At 41.9% G+C, this 24,880-nt stretch overlaps 1 protein-coding gene across 9 annotated transcripts in view; it reads left to right on the forward strand.

The window, feature by feature from the left end:
• pde4d (phosphodiesterase 4D, cAMP-specific) overlaps positions 1 to 24,880 on the forward strand; it is a 182,484-nt gene that overhangs the window by 41,609 nt on the left and 115,995 nt on the right. The window contains exon 1 of one of the 9 annotated variants that reach the window (XM_053869792.1): positions 489 to 8,140. The exons of the other annotated variants lie outside the window; for them this stretch is intronic. Coding sequence (XP_053725767.1) covers positions 7,848 to 8,140 — 293 coding nt within the window. The 5' untranslated portion in view covers positions 489 to 7,847. Of the gene's footprint in view, positions 1 to 488; positions 8,141 to 24,880 lie in introns of those variants that run through there. 9 annotated transcript variants of the gene reach the window in all.

The raw sequence follows: 24,880 nt of genomic DNA on the forward strand, positions 1-24,880 counted from the left end.
AACATTTACAGTTTGACACTTAAGCTTTATTGTTGTCATTAAGAGCATTTTATTGTTGTCATTAAGAGCATTTGTCAGTATACTTTTGTATTTGTAGCGTGGCAAAAGTGCGTAGCACAGAGTCTACAAAAGCAGGACATAGAACATGAGTTGAAAATGATGTATTATAATGGAATGTATTACGTCCTGTCATGTGTCCAAACCTAAGTTCAGATTTCAAATGAATAAAAAAAAAAAGATAAATAAAGCTTCCTGCATGTCTTCAAGTTATGGAAATACCTTCTACCTTCCTCTTAATTTCTATTGATGACCTTGAAAAAAAAAAATATAATTACTCATCTTACATTTAGTGTCCCGTAACAAACTTCCTTTTTTTCCTGTATATATATATATATATATATAGCCCTGTGGTACCAAGGGAATACATGGTAGTAGATGAATGAGTCTATATTACTTTTCCAATCATATTAATATTTTTTTTTTTCATCACAACAGTCTCAGTAAATAAGGTGACCCCTGAGGGATGTAAGCTTCCTGAGCACACACTGAATTTTGCCGTGACCCCTGTCTTTGGCATCAGACAGCAACTATTGGAAGTGAGCCCGGGTCACTTTGAAAATGTCGCTGTCTTCAAAGTCAGGGCTATGGAGCACTCCAGGAGAAGGATAGGGCTCTATGCTGAGATGCCAGGCAGGCATTGAACAAGGTCTGGCAGCTGCAGATTCTGTGACTACAACTATCTTTATTCTCTGGAGACAGACGGGAACAATCATTCCAAACCGCATCGTGCAGACAATACGTGTGTGATCCTTGAGGCTTAAATCTGACTGGTGAAGCGCTAAATTCTGGCAAGTCTCAAGATAAATTCTGTGGTGAAACCGGTCTGACAGGAGAAAACCTCTATTGTCCTGGTTTTAGACAAAACAGTGTCCTTGAAGACGAAATGGGTCTTCTCTGAGAAGTCTTTGATCTGACTAGTGTGCTTCGACAGCCTCTGAAACTCAGCCATCAGCTAAATATTACCTGCATGCTCTGCTCAGCTGTGTGTCGAGCACCAGATGAGACAAAGAGCGTCGCCTTTTATTTCCTCCTGTTGATCTCTTACGGCATCTCCTGGCATTAGCTGTCAACAAAACACTGGAGGTTGTTGATTAATAAGAGCGAAGCTTGTTAGAGGGGCTACAATTGGAATTAATTTTGTCGAACCTCATGAGCAGCCTTGAGTGAAAGAAAAATGTGTCTGACTCAGATCCCTTTGTTTTACTTATATGCAAATGCTGGCTCTTGCTTTGGTCTTTATTTAAAAAAAAAGTTAAACAAATAGATGGTAGGAAGGCATTAGTGTTCCGTACCACTGAAGGTTTTTAATGCCACTAAAAGACGTGGCTCTTTGTAGCCAAAAAGGATTGCATAGGAATGAGTGAAGCTGGGCGAGATAACTTTTTCAAATCTTAGGAAGCTAGCAGGATATACTCACTTTTGTAAGTCCTGTCAGGTCAAGCCATAGAAGTGCCTTGCACACACATAGAAATGATGGAATGTGTAGTGGGCCGTATGAAATTGTGATGCAGGCTGAATGTTGAACCAGAGTTTGACTCTAGAATCTCTACATTTCATTATGAAAAAAGGGTTTGATTGAGGGTTAACACCTGTCATCGGCTTGAAGGTTTTAAGCCTTCCTTAGGCTTAAAGATTCCAGGATGGATGAGTGAGGAATTTTTCTGAGCTGCCATTTTGTTTCTGCGATGATGAGAGGAAAGGGTTAATGATTTAATTTTCGTAAGCATTTCATAATGTAAAAGAGGTTATTGTGTTGTTCGGATTCATCATTTTTCATCCAGAAATTTAGTTCCAGCTAACTTGGGTTCCAGGTCATGCGGACTCTTGTGACTAGTTTGGATATTCCTCAAAACCCAGATATGAAAGAGCCCTTTCAATGAATGTTCAAAAGGAAAATTTGGACGAATTATTCAAAATGAAATTACAGCGGAGAATTGAAAACTGAAGAAATGTTCCTTATTAACAGCTATCTTTTAAGCAGTTGGACCAATTGTAGAAACACTAGTTTAAATGTTGAACTGACTGCACACATGTCTGTGTGATGTCTCTTAAGCGTGAAAAAAAAAATCACACTTGACTATGTACTCTATCCACGAAAACAGTGGAAATCTCTCCGCAGGTTGGCCCTCGCCATAGAGAAACCTCATAAACACTCCAGACCAGTGTATCATCTGTATAGTGATCTTGTGGGCTTGAAGCCAGAGGGTAAAATGGCATCACCATGATGTAATGTCAGCTCTTCGTCAGCCTGTGAAGTGTCCTTTTGAATGGTAAAAGTAATGGAAAGTAATGCCCAATTCTAGCAGAAAATGACTTGACTTGAGGCAGTAGTCAGGTTTACATCCAAATGTTTCGACATTTTGCCACTTAATGCCAGTTTCCATTTGTTATTATTCCACGTCCTCCAATCGTATAAGATTTTGTGAATTTTCGGCCATTATTTTCACATTCCTTAACATTTCTTTTTGTTATTTTTTTTTTTAATTTGAAGAAGAATAGGTGGATGCAAACCCCATTATTAGAAATGAAAGTCCTGTTCATTTATGAGGTTGTCTATACAAACTTCATCAAGAGTTACACCGTCACTTATGTAAAAGTATTTTTGGAAATTGGACGTTCTCTGACAAGCCTCTCTTTATCTTCAATGCCTTTGTGCCTTTCCTTTTTCTCTTGTGCTTTACTGGCAGGCAGCTGTATCAAACCTGGTGTGAAGCTGAAGTGTATTGCCCATTTTATAAATATCTTTTTCAGACTTTTTTTTTTCTTTTGTCACTGGCTGGCTGCACAAATGCCTGAAAATGAGTCACGTCCCATCATCCTTGCACGGCACATTCATGGAAGCAGATCAGTCTTGAGAATTAGCATTTGTCTGAGAATCATAGTCTGTCGAAGGGAACCTGTTAAGCTGGGAGTAGCAGTGCGTTTTGACTTCGCCTGCAGCCTTGAGCATCTATAATTCACCAGTCTGGAAAGGTGGATTTATGGAATTTCTCAGCATAAAGGATAGAGGACCTGCTGCAGCCGGAAGACAGCCTCGAAACAAATTTAACAGCATTCATTTATAACCCGGGTAAATGAGGCACTTTCATTGTGACAGCTGAAAAGTAACAAAGTAATAAATTCTGAACGCAAATAATACTTTGTGGCTGAATTGCAGTTGAGATGTGGTGAGATGTGTTTGCAATAAGAATTCTTGGTATTCTGAATGCATATCATGCATCTCTGAATGATCATTCCACTTCTGGTGATCCTTTTTAAACTAGCTGAGACATAAACTCTGACAACATGAATCTTTAGGGGAATAACTATCTGTGTACAAATCGTACGATTTGAAAAAGGTCTGCAGCTTGGACAAATCAAAGCGCTGTACAGGTGCGCTGGCTGCACCGGGTTTGTACCGCTTTGATTCAAAAGGTCAGTATTGGCTCTCAGTTCAATCCACTGTCCCACTCATTATTGATCCAGCTAATCATTGTTTTAGCTAATCCTATCATTCCACACCAAGGAATCCCTCTGGCCTGAGCTAAAGTGACACAGTTGTTGCCTTTATTTAGGTCAGAAGAAGTAAGCGTGTCATAGGAGAGTCATCTTTGGAATTGGGCTGTGTTAATATTATTCATTAAATAGTAATACAAGTCAGAGGTCTAGGAAGTTGCTATCTGGCTGGCTTTGACTTTGTGAACTCTGCGTTGTTACGTAATATTTTATTTATTGATACAAGATATGATTAAAGATGCTCCTGAACTATGTCCTTGGCAGACATGCTGGGACACGGTCTCCCTAGGGACCTTGTGGTGTGCTTATGTTGATGAAAAATGAATGACATGAATATCCAGATGTGGGTTCACCCCGGATCCAAGTGTGCACTGCCTTAGGTCCTAAATAAGATTTATTCTCCTGGAAATCTTCAGTATGGAAATGTGGCTCTGTGTCCGGTGCTGATCACATACACAGCACGTCTGCGCCCCTTTCATCCACAATGCATGTTTTGTCTGGACGTGCCACTTCAGTCCTTAGCCACATTGCTTCTGAGAAGATTGCATTTCTGCTGTTAAGACAAGGGGGATTGCATTCCCAGCGCTGTTTCAGGAGTAATGGCTTTGAATAGCGTTGGAGCTGCGGGGAGATTATAGCAGCAGGATCAAGCACGCCGTAACTTCTGCCTCTCTTACTCTGTGTTACGCTACTGTTGCAAGACTAAAAATTAGTGTGAATGATTGTCACATTTGGCTGCAGGATGCTGGGAACAGGCGGGCAACAAAGGAAGGGCGATGGAAATATGTTCAAGCTAATGATACGCCTAAGAAGAATCAATTCCACCTCATTGGAAGCATCACAGGATGGCTCACCTGCACCTCTGGCTAAGGAGATGAATTTAGTTGTACCATTTGTTACCTAATCCCACAGGCACACCGTGATGATTGAACTAGCATATGCTAATATATGGACATTTTGGCCAATACGCAGCGTTAAATAAGATATGGGCGAGTTCAAAGCAAGCTGTAGTATGTTGCCATTCATCACTGGGAGTTGATTTCAATTTCTCGATGTCTGCCAGTGCAAGTATCTTACATACTGCGTATTATTTATTATGTGACGTGCATTGTCATACGTTATCCATACGATGAGAAACCTGTCACTGCATGTCCTCCTAGACATGTCAGGTGACGTGTTTGAAGTGACCTGTTCAGGAGACATCTGTTGTATCTAGCCTCAATGTCCTTCCTCGAGATCCTTCCTCTAAGGGCATGGTCACACTTGGATAAGCGTGTCGTGCTTAAGCTAAAAGCCGGGACTCTAGAGTCAGTGTGACCGCAAACGAGTCACAGCTGAGCATGGCAGGCTTCCTTGGAATGGGACAGTTGGATGAGATGGACAGTGCTGATACGATTGGTGGCGCAAAAGTATTGTTGGGCATTCAATGTGAGAACGTATCCGATGTATATACTGTATATCAAGTGACCCATTCCCAACAGCGGCAAATAATTCACATTGGTCTAATGAGGAAATTCAAAGTTTGCTGGAGATTTGAGCGGGAAACGGAATCCAGGAGCAGCTGGACAAGACATATAAGAAAGAAAAAGTTTTACGACCGTCTTAGGGGAGTGGCTATCAGGGCAATGTTGAACAATGTTGGGACAAAGTGAATAACCTGAGGCTCAAGTATCTGGAAGTGCAGAATTCTCCTCAAAAATCATGTGCATTTGTCCAACAAACAGGACAACTTTCGCTAGTGCGACTCCATTGATGCTATAAACGACAGCCAGCCAAGAAGCAACCCTTGTTTTGAAGCAACTCTCAACAGACCAGATACGGCTGCTTTTACTGTTCTGCGTAAAAGAGATTCTGTTGTAGATTCTGTTCTGTTGTTGGGCTCAGTCGCTTTACATTCCTGTCAGCCTTTAAGCCTTTCGCCTTTAACCTTTAAACATACAATAATCCAATCTCTCCCATAGGTAGTTTCAACAATTCCAGACAAATCATCAAACTTGGTCTGGGTTCTGAGCAACAGTTTTAAAAAACTGGCATGATTTCAAATTTTAGATTTCATGCGACAAAACTTCTTGAAAAATCCCAATCTGGTTTTACACCAGTGTAGTGATGGGTAGATTAGGTTTCATGAAACAGTGCCCAGACTTTCAGAAGCCACCAGATGGCACTGTCTGCTCCAATATGTTGCGACTTGAACAACTACTTGAATTAAACATAATTTCCAAGTTAAGAGGGCCATCTAGTGGCCTCTGACCATTACAATGCCGTTTCATCCACGCTACTGTACCTCATCTACCCACCACTACCTCAGGATATGCCATGGAGACAGCCCATCTAAAAGTAGCATCGTCTTGGCAGCAGTGCAGCATTTGACATTGGGAATGAAAGACACAAGTCATATCTTTTAGATAGGACATCTATTACCTGTTCTATTTTAGGCCTCATTTACTTTTGTATGCTCCACATGCTGCCTCTTGGTCAAATCAACCAAAAGAACAAGGACTCCTACACAGATTTACCTACCAACAAAGGATTCTCAAGACGTTGCTCCACCATGTCTTTGGTGACATCCACATGGAGCTGCACATTTTCCTATCCGATCGTTTTTTATATTACGCCCCCATGACACAATTGGTTTCAAATCTATTCACTCTGGAACCAGGCTTCAAAAAGTATATGAATGTGCTGACTTTGTGCCAGCATATCCGACACAAAACTTGTCTCCATGTGGATGGGGTCCTAGTGATGTCACCATTTGGATTTCCCTCATCACACTCCTGTAGCTTTACAGCTTGAGTCCCTGTTCCAAACCATCTCCTATAGCCAGAAAATGTTGTGTCGCATTTCACTCCTCACTCTCTTTTGACTCTTAAGTTAAAAAGACATTTCATTCCTCTTTGCTCCAGTCATCGAAAATCAAACCCGTGCTCTCTCACACGCTGTCTTAGAGTATCCCTGCGCTCATATTTCCGTGCTTGGACCGCTCCTCACTGTCATTAACTGCTATCACACCTCCAATTGATCCAGAACTCCAGTGAGGCTTCTAGCTGGTTCTAATGGACGCCCGCTCATCACCATAGCTGCACTGCACAGGCTCTCTGTTCTTGTTTTATTCACAATTTTCAATGCCCACTTTGGGCTGGCCACTGAATACAATGTAGAAATGCTGCGACCCTACAATCCAGCTCGGATCCTCTGATCATCATCCAGGTGCTTGGTGATACAGTCAAGACTTGAATCTAAGACAGAACCGTGCTCCGCAACTTTGGAATTGCATGCCGTAAGAAATCCAAAATGCACTTGTTAATTTCTCTTAAAACTCATTTTGATAGACTTGCTGCTACATGATGTCGACCTGTTTTCTGACTTACTTCTGCTTTCAAGTTCTTTGCATGCATGCCTCCGAGTTTGCATGTATATACAGGTATGCTCTAGTTATGTTGACTTTTATCTGTTAGACAAATGTTCACCTTGTTCTCGGAGGTGCTGTGTCAATGGATCGTGTTAATATTATGTCCAATATTTCTCTCTTTCCTCTGCCAATGAGACCTGAGGGGTGTATACCTGACCCAAGTGGGAACTGCCACTACCTTCAATCGCACCAAATATGCTTTCATGGGGTATGCTGGAAAATAATGCCCATATGCAATAAAACTTCACTACTGAACCATAAAAGTGGTTCTGCGTTGATCTACGATCCCGCCACCTGGCTCCCTGCCCACTCCCACCCCCTTCTTCCCACTTATAGATCCTTTGAGGGGAGGTGCTCTGGGTGGGTCTCTCATGTTTATTGTATCAGTCTTCCCCCTACATTCGATCCCCGTCTGGTCCTGGAGAGGAGAGGAGAGGAAAGCGGCGATGTTTGGAGCATTTTACGCACGCCGTGCACCAAGTTAGCTGCTCATGTTTCGCTTCTTTCTCTCGGAGCCGTGGACTTTTCTGTTGTTAATTTCTCCCACTCAAAGCAGCAGACCTGCTGACATGCGCGGAGGAGCCGGGGGAGCGTTTGGAAGCTACTTTGTGACGCGTAAATGGATCTATTTTGGTCTGATGCCGTCAGAAAACTAAACTTAATGGAGTTACTGTGTGAAATACAAACGACAAACTGGACGTGAATCACACCCCGAAACTCCAATGTCCTCTGCAAAAACGCACTTTCAAAGTCAGTATTTAACGAACACATGAAGAGACTTTGACCACTGACACCCCAACACAGGTGCTTCTGTTGAATCTGGTTGTTCATTTGAAGCGGTGAATAATAACAGTGTTATAATAATAAAAACCAGGCCAGGAGAATGGATCCCAGCAAAGTGGGCTCGGCGACCTTGGTCGCCGGCGGCGGAGCCAGCGTGAGTGCGAAAGCGCCCAAACATCTGTGGCGGCAGCAGAACCAGACCGCGCTCTCGCCGCTCCACCACTCGCTGGTCGTGCGCAAAACCGAGCGAGTCAGACAAAGAGGCTTTTCGGACACCGAGCGATACCTCCACCCGAGGAACATGGACCGGACTTACGCCGTGGACACGGGACACCGACCCGGGCTGAAGAAATCCAGGATGTCGTGGCCGTCGTCGTTTCAAGGTCTTCGACGGTAAGATGAGGAACAATCACCGGTCTGCTGTTGGTGACATTCTCCGGGGGAAGATGGGCGTTGTGCTCCAGACTCACTCGCGGAGAAGTCGTTTCTCGTGTTGATGTACAACTTTGAAAAGGTTGTCGTGCATTTGAGGTGGATATTCTGACTGACTTCTGCTTTTATTTCACTTTTGGCCAAAGCGTTTACTGCGCGATTGTTCGACTTGCATTTGTTATTTATGATGTCGAAAACCAAAATATAAACGGCTTTGTTTGTTTGTTTGCGAGTAACAATCGACCGCCTAATGTAGGTCATGAAGCGTCCCGTGTTTAGGACGATCAGCCTGGACCTGTATTTATATAAACCACCACACAAAGTAGAAGTTCCACTTTGTTATCGTCTAAGAATGATGGATGATAGATGATAAAGATCAGATCTACCTTTTACTCAGTTGTCTCTGCATTTTCTCTCACATTTTATTTTCCCTTTTTTCTGCATGACTGTGCATGGAGATCAGTAGTTAACTCTTTGATTTATGATAATATATTCTTGTCCAGTGGTAGTTGAGGTTCTTTCTGTATGTGATTTCTGTGTATGTTTAGAATAATGACAGTAATTTTTGGTTTTATATGAGACAGTCTTAACTTAAGTTGCTGTAGTTTACATATATATATATTATTCTGGATATGTGGGGTTCTGTATTGTCTAGTAAAAACGCTGAATAATGGGAATGTCTAAGTGGAAGATCATCCGAGTACAAAGGACATGAACATCCTACTGCTGTGCATTTATAATAATTTTAGGGAGAGTATGTAACAGATCAATTTGACCAAACGGAGACAAGGAAATGTCTTTGAGATTTATCTGGATACCTTGCTAAATTGGACGGAAAAATGGATACCTGGGGATTGTGATCGAGTGGCCTCCGTGCCACAGATAACTCATTTGTCCCTGAAGAATAAACTAGATGGTATACCAATTGCGGTGTGCAGTTGTTTTGCAGGTCGTGGTGAGCCACCTTCTCACTCTGCCCTGAGCCTCACATATGAAGCCCCTCTCTTGTCACTAAAAGATGCTGTGCAGTGATCTTCAAGGATTAATGGGTTTAAGAGTCTTAAGCCGAGCGCTTCTGTTGACAAGTCAAAATGCAGAGTGAGGAGCTGAGCCAGGAGGAGGACGCTTGCACGCTCCAAGACCACTGAAGTGACACCTGCAATCTCACTTGCTGCCAATGACAACTTCCAGTCGAAGTGATTAACACTCCGATTTTTTGGAGCCATGTCTTGTGACTTGGACCAGGAACACCAAGGCGATACTAGCAACACATTGCAAGCAAAAATCCTGTCATTGTGTCAGGAAGCAGAACAGTTTCACAGCTGTGACGACAAAAGCAAAGTGTCGCTGGCTGGTCTAATTTCGGTCTTTAATGCTTGACCTTGTCTTGAGACAGAATTCAAACATCGACTTAACTACTGTTGGAGTGACGGGCTTATTCGTGCGAAATGCCAAACAGGGGGTTGTATTTCTGGAGGAGTGAGAAAGGCTTTGATGGATGAACCTTCATTTCTGAAAGCGTTTGTGTGAGAGGTAAAGACACTTTTCAGGACAGAAGAAAGTCAAAGAGAACATAGTGCATACTATTCTGGAGGGCGAGTTGCCAGCTTGGGCACAGACTGTAGTGACTGGACAGTCATCTAACACTACAAACCTGATGGACTTTGAGGCGGAACAGTGCCGTCTTTATTGTTACTGTAGTGGTATGGTTTCTGTTCACAGCAAACATGTGGTATGATGCAAATGAACTCAGCAGTTTCTCACACATTTGCAGAAGAGACTGCATCAGCCGTTGTGCAACTGTGTATAGTGCTGACAAACGAGTGCTATGGCCATGCTGTCGTCTATTTTGCAGAGCATATTGTTGATTTTGAAAAAGAGATCATTTGGAATGTTAGATTTCAAAGCACCCAAATGAACCCTCCTTCCCAACTCAATATTTTCATCATGAATTCATCACTTTCTTGATTGATTTTGACCATTACATCGAGCAGTTGACCCTGGACATGTTTTTCCCTGCTTACAAGGAGATGAGGAAAATTCAAACGTACTCAATGATGCAAGATGGCTAACCTACTGCACAATGCAGGTGTAGAAACTCTGGCCTTGTGGTAAATAAAAGTGGTATGAGATTAAACCGTTGTCGCTTACAGACTTCCATGAAAGCAGCCTTGCACTCGGACAGCCGGGGTGTGCAGGGAAATGTTTCTGCTCTAATTACTCACTTGTTCTGGGAAGGAGGGAGAGAAAGAAAGACCATCTGAAATGAAATCTGAGAAGGTCACCTCAGCACACTGGATTAAATTACTGTTACAGATGCAAGTTTCCATCAAACCTTTCTTTTCTTAAGCTTTATTAAACAATTTTAATCATGACTGATGCTTGCCTGCAGGTCCACTACTCACTTAGCCATAGAGAACAAGTTTTTTTTTCTTCTTTTGGCTGACAAGCAGAACGGTCCTGATCCTAGTGGCGGAGCAGAAAAATGAAGGTGCCAGATTGAGGAGAGAGAAAAGAAGGGATGAAGAGAGAAGGCACAGATGGATGTGACATTGCGTCGCAGTGTGCAAGACTAAAAAAATGATTTATTAAAATGACACTAAGTGAAGTCAAACAGAATATATTAACGCTACCAGTGAGCATCATCAGCTTTTTTTATATTCCTGCATAAGGTTAATGACATGTATATTGAGACGCACAAATCAAATTGTAGACCAGACGCCTGCGCCACAGCACATCTCCAACAACAATAAAACACCAGGCTAAATCAAATTTACTCCTCCCTCCACCACAGTCCAGCACACCACTGTGTGTAGTAGGTCAACACTGCTGGTTGGCGGTGAATCTTTTTTTCTTCTTCTGAGTCATTTGTGGTGTTGTTTTTTGGTTCTTTTTTATTTGCTGTGCTTCACAAATGATTCCATTGAGATGTATACACGCATCTCCACACCCCAGGCAGGAGTCAGCGCATAAAACACACACAGGAACAATAATAATTCAGGTGATGATTCACACTTTCACAACCAGAACAACAGCTGTAGTGCGAAAGCAGAACAGCTGCAATTTAAAATCACTTTCTGATTCTGTGCTTTAAATTTGCATTCTATCAAAGGCAAGAATTAATCATTTGTTGCATAATTGCATTTGTTTTCACTGACAGCCACAGTGTATTGTTATCACACCTCCATACGAGGAGAATGGGTACAGTTTTCCGTTGTGATTGAAATACTGAATATTCAGTGGGTGTGCATGCAGAAGAATGAAGGGCAGACTAAACCAAGCTACATTTGGTTTGACATTCAGAGCACTTTTGCCGTTCTCCAGGTTTCAGTTTTATTGTTGTCAGTATCAAGAACTTTGCTCACCGCCCAAAAAGATTTTTTTTTATGCAGGAAAGTCATCCCCGGAACATGATCTGGCTCAGAGTCAGGGTTTATCAGAATCTTCCAGCATTTATGCAAGGGAGTGTGTGGTTCCTGTGCCTCGTGTGGAACCTTGTTGTGTTTGTAATGTTCCAGACTGCGTTCTCTCACTTTTCTTTTCGGGTTAAATTGAGGATTTGGGTGACAGAGAATGGATAGCTTTGTGTCAGCAAGCAAAAGACGTACCAAAGATATTATAGTTGCAGTAAGATCAACATCAGCTGCCACATTTTTAACGTAACATAGTCAAGACGAGGAGCTGTCATTGTCAATGTGACTGCGGTGACCTTGTAGCACTGTGTGGAACCCTGCTGCGTTTATCTGTTTTCATTGCTGAAATAACAGTAATTTTTCTAAAATATCAACATAGAAATTTGACTTTCTGTGTGTCTCTTAGTGTTGTAGTCAAAACCAGACCAAGACATGATAAAGACTGGAGACTGGCACAAGACCAAGCTATTTGGAGATCAAGACCAAGACAGTAAATATAAGGTGTCTCAAACTGATCCGCAAATGAGCCGCAGTGGGTGCAGTTTTTTGTTCCAAAGAAACAAACACACAGCGGCTAATCAATCAGGTGTCACTTGAAACAAACAGCACCAGTCTTCAGATTACCTCATTGGTGTTTAGGTATCCTCCTGATATGTTGCTGCAAAAAAATGGTGCCGTATTCTTGTTTTCTCTGTCTGTATCGACCTGTCTTGGACACAAATCCTGAGTTTGCCTAGTCTGAGACCTAGACTAGATTGACTAAAATTACATTCAAGACAGAGGCGAGACCCTAAAAAAGGGATCTTGAGACAGGGTCTCGCTTACGATGACAATCGCTTTTGTTTAACCCACAATAGAGAAAGTCTGGTGTCCATCAGCTCAATACATATACTAACAATATAAGAGCATGATACAAAAAATATGTTCATACATACAGTGCAAAATAAAGTGCGAAGAAAAAAAAACTAAAAACAGTAAAGCTAGAGAGTCTGTAGGCAGGGGGAGGACAAGTAGTTGTCACCAACCAACAGAGGCACAAAGACATTGCTATGTTATGTAAACACTGTTGTCAATTCGGACAGCAGTTGGTATGAATTTCCTATGAAGGCGCTCCGTCCTGCACTGAGGGTGCAATAGTCTCCAAGTGAAGGAGCTTGTGCAAGGGGTGGGTAGTGTTGCCCAGGATGGCCAGTAGCCCTCCTCTCCTGGATGTCCTCGATGGAGAAAACACTAGTTTCTATTAAAGGTTGTTGTACACAGAAGCCTCGTAACAGTCATGAAATCTCACGTGAGACCATGTAGCTGCCTGTGTTATGTGTAGTTGAGGAAAAAATATTTCCATTGCACTTTAGCAATATATTTCAGTTTTCAACAACTAAGTTGCTGTATTTGGTAGGTTTCAGCATTCTCATGAAGATTTTTTTTTTGTCAGTGTAGGGAGTTACTCATTGCTAGTCACACTTCCCGACATATCAGCGTAGGTGGATGTTATTGAGTCGGCCGAACCCTGGCTTTTTCTAGATTCAAGTGTTTCCATTTAACAGTTTTCAATTGGACACTATATATTTCGCGTATTTCTAAGGGTAACGGAAGTTCAGTGTGCTGCACTTAGAAAACCAGTTCAGGGCTTTTTTGGTACTGACCACTGCATGCAAGGATATCCTAAGTGAGATTCCACTGAATAATAAATGTTCAGCATTTTAAGCTTGTTATGCCTCGTAGTGAACGTAATTGAAGTAATGTACTTAACACCAGACACGAGCTTTATCATGGGCCATAGGAAGAAGCGATCCTAAGTGGGACAGATATGGTTAGTGAAGCGTTATTTCTGTGGGGCCTTCATAAGAGGAGCAAGGGACCTGCTCAAAAGATGCACTTGATATTATCCTTGACTATATCTGAAGCGACAGAAGCTTTTCGCCTCAGATGACCGTTGATAGCGGCAGCGAATGCCTGAGCAGCTGGTTTGGCATAAAGTCCAGAAGCCTGCAGGTGTAACATGTCACCCAAATGTGTCACAATGTTGGCTGTGGCCCTGACACTGCTCCAGGCCCCAGTAAGACCTCAGCAAGAATCTGGAGCTTTCCTTCGTGAGTGAATAGCCTTTTCCACCATTTCTATCTCTGTGTGACAGAGACGGGAGGAATGTCCGTGAGACTGAGAATCGGTGTTTCCTTTCCAGCCATCCGTCTTGAATCAAAATTGACAATTGAGTGGGTGAGGAAGGAAATGTCAGAATTGAAAAAAAATGAAGCATCCAAGTGGGAGAAAAGATGGAGGGTACTCCATCTGGACATTTGTCACGTCATCAGTGAAAGAGTGGGAATCATTCTTGTGGCCTCCAACTCCACGGTGTACTTAATGGTTGTTGATTTTTCTCCAGCGAGTCCTCCTACTCCGAAGACTGCCGTCCCTCGTGAGAAGATGCAGTGTGAAACCTAACCCCTTGGCTATGTCTTTGAATCCCAAGGGTGTCAGTGATCAAGGCAAGAGCTACGCACGTTGCTATATATAACCTCAATCACGGGCATAATTGCAGATATTCTGCATCGCATTCCACTTCACTGTCAGGGCAGAAAACTATATGTAAGGTATTCTATGAAGAGATGCCATTATTTCAAGCTAGACATTTGCAGAGCGATTATTCCCAGCTGCATTGTGAGGGTCTTTATAGAAGGCTGGTAATCGTGAGGATTTAAAGCTATTGTTGAACAGCTCAGCAGCCAAAGAAAAACAATCCATGGTGCGTTTTCATTTTGTTACTTTGATTTTAAGTATGTCCAGCACATCAACAGAAAATACATTTTTTTTCTTTATGGCCATTTTGTCCTGGTAGTGAGCCTTAATCTCTTTAGTGTCTGGGGTAAAATAATATCCCTAACTGCTACATTTTGGTCCTGTCGTCCAATTTCTACCAATTATTCCTGTTAGGATGGATTTCAAGATGCATTTGTTCTTTGTCTTGGCCAAGAAATGTTCCCAGGAAATGTGTCTTGAGACCTAAACAAGTGTCCATCTGTTCTGCATCTCCATGGTTGGGTCAGGTTGGACCTGCCTGAAACTCCAGGGAGGCATGCTGACAAGATACAAGAGCAACTTAATAGCTTCTTGTGATGCTGAGGAACCTACCTCTAATTACCGGCCCTTATTATCATCGTGTCGGGATAACTAGACCCCCCTCGTTGCTGTTTGCAAATCACTGCTCTTGTTCTGTCGGTTAATACCTGATGTTCGGGACCCAAAGTGTGGATGAGAACTGAAATGGTCAGCAACTCGGGATATTGAAGATGCTGTCATGGCCGTCTGAGGTTAGACCCAAATTACCCAATGAACATAAAACGCTCGGTGGTTGAAAACACACACGCGAGGAAATAACTACATCAATGAGCAAACAAAAAGTGAGATCTACAAAATACTCACACGTGGAAATCTACCCGAGATGGAAAATGAAAGCAGAGATGTGGCGAGAAGAAACGAGAACTAAGGAAGTGCCTAAAAAGGAAATCAAGCTCGTAATAACTTTAGAATATTCGAAGGAGCTTAATTGAGAGAGGGTAGTCTTGGGAGAGTTTACCATTGGAACGCGAAGAAACCATCTGGCGACACAAGCTGGTGGTGAGGAGTTGATATCTGTGGAAAGTCTGATGATCAAATGCAGAGAGAACAGGAAACGGAAACAAAGGAACAACAGGAATCACAAAAATGAAAGCATGGACAAACACGGACATGACAATAACAATACAGACATAGAGAAACGCGAACATGACAGATGCAGCACCAATCACACTACTAGATAGTTTAACCCACTCACCAGGAGCAGACTCATTGAAGCATAAACAATGAACGGATTACGTGGTTAAGCATATATAAACAGACAACCCTCCTCAATTCTTACTACTCCAGATCTCTGACAGATGACAGGGTCTCCATCTGTCAATATCATCCACCTGCTGGAGGAATCCCAATTATCCTGCCAATGATAACTGAATTGATGGTGACAGACAATGCTGTTGAAATGATAATGGATTGGAAAAAGTTAAGTTCTGACTTTATGACTGACTGATGATGCTGTGAAGACAACTGTCTACCTCTCATGGTGTTTTATTTGAGAACTGTGTTCAAAAATATGAACAGACTGTCCAGAAAAATCATTTGTCCTCGACAAAGGGCCGGAAATGTGCTGAAATTATATTTGCTCAAATTTAAACCAAGCTTCACCTCCATCTGTGGCTCAGAGAAAACTGCTTAACCAGGCTGGAAAATTGAGTTTTAATACAATTTGGCATTTCTTATTGGATGCTCATTCCTTACCGGGTCATATGATTTGAATGATAGGATTCTGAGAAAGCCTGAGAAAAGGCTTTCAAGCCAGGTGCTGAGCAGACTGATGTTTGGTGCTGTGCAACTCTGGGTGCTCTTGGTTGTATTGTATTGATGGAATTACATTCAACTGAAAGATAAAGTGTCTTGCTGAGCTCAGATCTATGGTCTCTTGATAGCTTTGTGACAGACTGTACAGCAGTGTGAATTATTGATGCTAGCAGACAGGATATGTGTATTAGAAGTGAGGAAACAACTGTGGAAACTGAAATGACAATGTCAGTTTGTGTCCCTCCGTAAAACTACTTGCTGTGACACGTCTTTCCTGCATTTATACCTTTGTTTTGGTGACTGTGTCATATGGCTGATAGAAAGGAGAGTTATGGAGAATTCCTTTGCATGATACTTATTTATTTCATTTTCTAATCTATATTGAGTCTAGATTCTGGTTCCGAGTGCCAAATTCATTATTTTTTTCCCCCTCAAGTTCATTCTTAGGTTTAAGTCTGCTCCTGTAGAACATGTCAGCCTGGATGCCAGATTGGAATTGGTAATATAGAAGCTGCCTCTCAAATTGGGGATGATGTTCCTGCAATTTTGCGGTCACTTATTAGCCCTCACCAAATTAAATTTCAATGAAAACGATATGAGCCAAATACAATGCCATGTCGTTGGACTGTGTGAGGAATCGGCCTCTGACATGTGAGGTCAGGTGCTGGAACTCTCATGCAGATGTGTAAAAGATAGAGTGATGCCAGGATGCAGAGCAGGATCATATGTCTTCTGGCCCCAAATAGAAGTAGAATTTAGCAACTTTTTTTTTTATTTTTACTTTGTCTTGTGTGGTTCAAGAGGTTATATATGAAAGTTTATTTGTATGAACAGAGTCATTAAATTACCCTGTATATGCAAAATGATACTGATTCAGCCAGGACAAATAATACAGCAGATCTGGTTAATATTTGAAAGTCTCGTTCCTTGGCACATTTCGAAAGTCTCTCTTTAGCGGTGTGTGATAAATGATTTGTGTACCATCCTTATGGCGTTCCCATTTGTCACCGCACTCTGTCTCATGTCAGAGAATTATTTTATCGGAGTCACTCCACTCACCTACCTGGATGTCGTAACTTTGTTTTTTTTTTTAACCCTGGTGCCATTAATCATGCTAGATGGAGCTCTGATCAATTGCGTTCAATTGTCTTGAACAGAATCATCTGATTTAAATGCAGTCATTTATTGTCCTTGTTTCAATAAGACGCGCTGCACTAGAGTCAATGTTGATTGCTTCTACGATTAGGAGCCTTTGTGAAGCTATAAGATTCCACCTTATGTGAAGCACTTACATCAATCAGGTTACTATGGTAACTGATAAAACTATGCTTGATCAAATCCCACTATTACTATAATTCATTGATGACTGGCAAGTTTCAGTGGAATGCTAAAAACAACCTAAGTGGGTTACGTGTTGTCAGTTTGTGCGCCCAGATTTGTTCTCATCGTCCAAAACCACTGCATCTCGGTTACTTGTTCAGGACGTCAGTCCTCGGGTGCTGTAGCTGCCCTGCCCATGTTTCCTCCCGGAGGCTGTGGATGAATAAATGGACACACAGCATTGTCAGCAACCTGTCTAGACAATTCTTTCTGACTTTAATTACCTTTTTTTGTCAGATAATATTGTTGCTGCGTTGTTTTTGTTTGGTGCACTGGGGAGCGTTCAACCGCAAAATTATGCTAGACACATTTATTAGTCTGTTTTTGTTTACTATGGTTTCTCGTTCTCCTCCTGAGGAGCTGATTTGCTTTCAAGGGTTAACATGCATTTTACATAGATTGTTGGTTAAAGTTTTTTAATTTGGATTTGGGGTTGATGGGAATGTGATTTGGCACGACTGTAGGGCGGTTTTTGTGCCATCGAGTGCTACTACCTACTTGTGTAACTAGCTTAAGTAATAGCTCACAGAGATATTTGTTGGGCCCCAAATATTTATGTGTGGTTATGTCTGCTAAAAACAAACAACACTGGGTCAACTGTTATGTTTTCAGCCATGTCCTGTGTTTTTTGCTATTGTGGTAAGTTAGAACTGCAGGATCTTGATTCTCGTTGGTAGGATGTGCACGTGGCCTGACTTTGATCGGCGATGAACGCATTGGTGATGCTCTCATTAATTGGCCACTGTCATGATCGACTGATAGCCTTGACAAAGTACTTGATCGGCGTATACTAGTCCCACGGTCAGTGTAGTCAGGCGAGATGACTAGCCCTTCTCAGTGGTGGAAGACCGTAGCTACTGCTGAGTACTCTGCCACACTTGGAGCCCTACAACCTGCTACCTGCATGTGACTATCTCAGTGGTGAAGCCCCACCACAGCTCTGCCTGACAATACTCAAACACGTTGAATTACATGTTGTCGTATTGTGATTTTATGGCTCAGTTTTCCTCCCTATGTACGTAGAGGCTCTTATCATAACTACATTGTCATTTCAAATTGATGGACAATTCATGTGATCCTTGTTGGCGATCGGCGTCAGCATAAAACCTGATAGGAACATCCCTTGAATGCATGATTTCAAGGTAGTTCTAGTGCGACAACTAACAGTTGACAAGTCACTGACTACCACGATTAGTAGACTAGTCCACGACCATATGACATGTAGGGGTTGACGAACACGACAGCTTGTTTGATTGTACTGTTGTATATAGAATAAAAACTGGTGTTTTTAAGCTTTAGATTTGAACATTCATTGCTCAAAATGTGATGTGGAATTTATGTGTCATTTGTGAAATGGTCCTGTATTTTTGATGTTCTGGACACAGTGGTCATGTAACCTCGGCTATTTCTCACTTGACGGCGGTTTGTGCCAAGAGTATGATGACATCACGATCAGAACCTGTCGTCGACAAATTTCTTGTTGACTAGTCGTTGCAGCCGTGGTTAATGCCGTGTTTCACTATGTCATGATCAACTAAACTTGTGTCAGGCGTCCACTCTGTGGAGCAGTAGTTCCTACCTGTCGTCCTCAGAATGAAAAACTTTCACTCGGTGCGAAAGTGGAGTTTGTGGATCCGAAGTGATCTTTAAAATTCAAATATCTTTATTCATTTGAGACACAAGACATGTATAACATACTTACAGGGCATAAATAACGTTTTGCAGAGGACAGAATATAATGGTCTGGAGCTGAAGTGATCTTTGAAACAGCTTTAAAACAAAAGCGTTGAAGCTTGCTCTACTGCTGCTGTTATGCTTGCTGGTCCATGTCTATCCAGTATTTATTGCTGTGCCAAAGCATTTTTGAATTGAATTAGATTTTTTTCCCCGCTAACTCGTTAGTCAGGGCGTTCATCCATTATGCGATGAATGTTTTTAGCTTGTAAGAGCTATCTCACCAGATAAATATCAGCATTCATTACTTTTTAATACTTTAAATTGTCTCAATAATTGAAGACTAATGGACAACTAAATGGATTGCTTGTTGCAGATGCAGCCACATTAGGCTGCACATCCGAGGGTGTACTGGGCAGCCTATGAATGCAAACTAGTTTGTGTCTTATCACCAGTCGGTCTGGCCTGGAGGCAGTGTGCCCCTGCGTAGCCTCTCCTTTTTTATTTCTACAAAAAGCAAATTGAATCGATATTAGTAAGCTAAGCAAGGATTATATAAGTCACACCTGAATGCAGGTTGACAAAAAAGCAGATAAATAAGAAAACTGCCGGTGGAAGCTGGTTGAATACAAACACACTTCGATTCAGACACTGTAATGACTCTAATGTTGTGCGACCTGTCAGTCAGTCCATGCTTGGATACTCTATGCACTCGGATTTCTTTGCCTCATCTTTCGATTGTTCCTTCTTTCCCTTTTGTGGCTTCCAGACAGCGTGACCTCTCGAGACGTTTTCTGCTCACTGATGAAAACATCCCTACTATCACACACTTGCTCCTGCTTACATCACTGTGTAAATCGCTACCATCTTTCCCTTTCTCAGCCTCTATACGTCGCTCCCTCACATACTGATGTACGTGTTGACTCCCACTGCTCCTTCCGGATCCAAATGCTTTGCCTTTTAGGCACACATGTCTCCTGCCTCAGCTGTCAGATCTCATAAAAAGACCTGCCACACATAAAAACAACTGGACCTGCGGTCGCTGGTCATGAAACATGAAAGTAACCCTGCAGCAGACCTGTAGCCCCACACTGCCTGGGATATCTCCAGCTTTGCTGCCGCACATGTGAATGAGTCTGGCCGATCAATTTATCATTTGCTGTTGTGGTGCTGCACTCTGGATAACTGTCTTTAAAGCCTGCCCATCAGCTGCAGCCTAATGCTGTCAAGTCATGCAGCATGGGGAATTTTTTATCACTGAAATAAATTAGCTGTTTAAGTTGGCCTTCCAAGTACAGCATTTTTTTTAAACTTTAAAATCTTCTACCACTGATTCTCTTACTGGCATTGTTGGGGACGGAGTCTATCCCAGGTGTTAAACCTGAGCGCCAGCCAGGTCAAGGCACGCTTCCACTCATGGGTGATTCTGGCTCCAGCCACATAGAGATTCGTACCGCATCGGTTACAAAAAAGTGCTCTGTAAAAATTCAGCCGCCCGCACAGATTTATTGGAAACATTTTGAAAGGATGTAGTTCATATGCCAGGACTGTAGAGGCGCTCTAGCAACAAACAAGAAGAGAGCACACCACATGTGCAAATGAAACTTCTTGTATGCTTATGGTTTGAGTAAATAAATGTTGGCTCGAAATATATACACTTGTGTTTCAGACTGGCTTCTCTGTAGAGTGTGTACTGCTCACATGGCCGTATCATAATGACCATCTGCTGCTCATTACAATGAGTAGTTGAGGATTTCCTGTCAATATTAACAATATCCTGAATGGTACTTTACAGAATGCATGCCACTCTCTTGTTTGCTGTCATCGTTGTGCATTGGCGACCTTTGGAGAGAAAGATGAGGCAGACGGGGCGTCGCTGTTATCAAAAATGTCCTTATCCATTGCCCACACTGCGTATCCGTATAGTATTATAGTATAGTATCACTCTGGGACCAAAACTTATCAGATATGGCTGGTGAAAACGCCAGATTCATGTGGACGGAAGGCCTGTCCGGCACAGGACTTGTGCGGGTACGACCGATTTCGTCTCTGTTTGGACGGAGTCTTAGACTACTTTCTGTGTTTGGGTGAGTGAACTCGTGTAAGAACTAGGAGAACATACAAACACAAATGACTGAGGTTGCAGCACATGAACCTGCAATATTCTACCTGTGAGGCAGTGGCACTAACCACTGCCCTGTCATGCGCCCCTGTTTTTGACACACTCTACACACGCCGTTCATATCCTATAATCCATTCCGTGGTCCATGATTGTCCATTAAAACAACATTCCGACCAAAATATATCATTACCCTCCGTCATTTGGGCCTATCAGATTTCAAATGTTCATTTACCATCCAAAAAGCTCCAATGATCCGGGCTGCGGGTCTTTCATCGAGGAAGTGGTTTTTTTGGTGTCGAAGAAATTGAAGCTGTGATGGATAAGTCTGTCCCATGTCAAGCTGGCGATTTGTCTGACTAATAAATGGAGCCGGGGCCATTTGCTTATTAACACAAGATGGATTTTATAGGACACCCATGGGACGCAGCAGAAAAGCCGGACGTGATGGGTCCGTTTACTGCTCCATTAGTTGAAACCAGGGGATGATGAGGTCATTTTGCCGTTCGTGATTGTGGTATTAATATTGGAAGGAAAACTTTTTGGAACTAACTGAAATAAGCGATTTCCCGTCGATGGGCATTCAAAACGCTTTCTTGGCTGGTTTTAGTTCTTAATATTTTTGTCTTGTCTCAGCATCTGAAGAACTGCTTTCTATTGACGTCCACATGCTGCTCTTTGACAAGCTTCCTAACAATTCAATTGTAATGGTTTCCTTGACGCCAGTCCTGAAATACCCTTCACTTTAGAAAGTGTGACGGCCAGCGTTACATTGAATGATTTATTTAATCAGACATCTACTGTATGTTCCCTGTTTGATTTCATTTTGAGTCTACTTGGCTTTTCCTCTCAATGGATTCACAGAAGGTCACCGTGCTCATTTGGGAAATAGTCGCCATGGCTACATTATTTTGAAGGGTTCATTACAGGTAGATCTCATGAGGATGCTTTTGAAACAGTGAGCTGCAGGCTCGAGGAGGAATGAATATCACTGGCCTGACTGTGGGGAGCTCTTTTTGATGCATGAAGAACGTGAACCGCTCGAGATTGTTTTCAGCATGCAATACCCACTGTAGCAAGATGGAAGTCGTCCATACGTTTTTAAGTAGGTGACCTATTTGGAAGTAGATGAGAAATGTTCCCCATGGATTTACGATTAGGAAATGAGGCGGCAGACTGCTTCACCTTTGTCATGTGGTCCTTTCTGAAGGGAATATCACAATTTTTATTTTCGTTTTTTTATGTGTTTCTGCCGTTTTTCTGTACATGTTGGTATCTGTGGAATAAATATAGCAGAAGAGTGATGAGACGTAACCCCGAAACACTAATTAATGTCATGTGAAATCCAGCCGTGGATGTTGAACAAGTCATAGGTGGGAGCAGGGAAATGCCTTCAATGACATTAATGAGCCGGCTGAAGCAACACAAGAAGAACTCAGACAATAGTGTGGTCCACAATTACATGGCAGGACATCCCCTGACAGTTGGGAAAATAGACTGTATGCATGTTTAAAAGTGACTTGCCATCAAGAGGAAGAAGGTTTTGAGCAACACTGCTTCGCACTCAGTGTACCCCGATGAAAAATGTGTTCCCTGTGTGATTTTCACACGCTATCCATCAAGTTGGTGGAATTCCGAATCAGCATTTCAATTCTCACAAGAAATTGACTTTGAAGTGGGAGCGGTTTTATGTGACTGCAAACCAGAATTGCCCTTATTTTATTTCAATTTGTTTTACAATATTTGAATGGTGACGTTTGACAGCTAAGGACAAATAGAAACATGAAAGACACATTAAACAGAGACCTACACGGAGCTGAAAAAGTCCTGACGGAAGCGCTGGTGATAAGTCACAGTTTACTGTTGTGCAGCCTGACAGCACTGGGCAGGAAGGAACAACGAGGACGGATCAGTGATCCTATATTATTGATAATGCTGTGCTTGTGGCCTTTGCTTCCAACCCACCGTTACGCACACGCTTTTCTACAACCCTGCACAGTTATAAAAGTGCCATCTTGATCACACTATCTCCGCACTGTGGTCGTAGAGTGTGGCATTATATTGCCGCAAATATTCGATAATGGACCCTACAGAAGGGAAGCGACGTCTCACAGTTCCCTTTAAAGTCTTTCAATTAGAGATAAAAATCCATCCGCCATCCTAATGGTCATTGAAAGGTTTCGAATTGAGTTGGCATTAGATTCATTTTGTCATTTCATTCTTTGTTCTGTTAGTGTCCGCAGCTATATAACCACTGTATGCATCATTTTGTTGCCTTCATTCTGAGATATATTGCAGCACAGTAAAAATACACAAACTCTCATGTCCTAAGGAAAGTCTCGCTCACAGTCATTGAAATGACGTTTAATGAAAGAAAGATTAAAAGCATTACATCTGGAAACTAATCAATGCTCTTTCAAATCCAATGCACTCCTGAAGCCTTTCTAACCATGAATGGATTTGACCTTATGTGAGACTTGCTGAGTGAGATTGAGTTGGATCAAGCCTGCTGGTTAAATATGAATTTAAACACAGATTTCACCTGCATATTGTTTCACTTCCTTACTGCCAAATAGGCCCACTGCTTTGTGCAGGCAGCTGGGCAGGGAGCTGTGCAGGGTGGTGTGAACAGCTGCGAGGAGTGGATTTCTGAACATTTGCCTTTCCTAATGGCACCTTGTCACGCTCAAATATACAACTTGGTGCAAAACACAAATTATATTATTGATATTTAATCAGAAAGTGATCAGTAAAAAACACAAGTTAACTGCTAATTTGATGCAATAATACTTATAAAATACTTCTGGTCACCTCTGACTTCATTCCGTTTTTTATGAAGTAAAAATGCATTTTGAATCATGTACTTTTGTTATTATCACAGAACAGTTAGATGAGAATATGATTGCTAATGCGTCGCCAAACTGAAAAGTGGTTGACTCTCCAAAAAGACTCACAAACAAAAAACAGATTGCGATGATAATAAATCTTGATATGACCACATAGGTAAGTTGACTAAATCCATCCAACAGTTATATCCTAGTTTCAAATCTAGTTTAAGACGTATAACTGGAGAATTCTTGTTTCGTGTTTCAGAAAACATGAATTGTACAACACAGGGATGCACTGAAAAATTTAACAAATTTTCTTACAATTGAACAAAAATATAAAACATAACATTTTTCAAAGTTTGTTTGCACACTCATTGCAAACTGTAATTCTATTCTGGCTATCCAACACTCCTCAAAAGGACTGAAAACTTAACAATAAAAAGATGTCATTTGAAGTAAATTCAGCTTTCAATTGCATTTTATTAACTTTATCTGGGTTTCTGCTATATGTTAATGTGCGTTTTTGCACCGCCATGGCTTAAATGTGAGCCGACACGCTATTAGAAAAATGATCTCTCCTTAAAGATGAACTCTCATGTGACCAAACGGGTACATGAAGGATGTGAAGTGGGTACATTGAAACAAACTGATAACCCATGACACATCATGGAGGTGATCTTGAATGTGATGGTATTCGCCGCGTTTTTCATGGAAAAATCCCCAAAACAAACCTAGTAATAACTGGGGTCTGTTGCTCAAGTTGCACATTCTGTCTGGACCTATGAAGAGACAGCTGCTGCTGACTGGAGACATTTACTTCTTATGATTAAAAACTAATGTTTTTATTGTCACCAATTCTGTAAATGTCAAAACTTTCCCCTCTGATTCATAGTTTCTCTATCGTGTCTTTATTGGC

This window comes from Synchiropus splendidus, chromosome 7 (assembly GCF_027744825.2).
Source record: "Synchiropus splendidus isolate RoL2022-P1 chromosome 7, RoL_Sspl_1.0, whole genome shotgun sequence".
NCBI classification, from domain to species: domain Eukaryota; kingdom Metazoa; phylum Chordata; class Actinopteri; order Syngnathiformes; family Callionymidae; genus Synchiropus; species Synchiropus splendidus.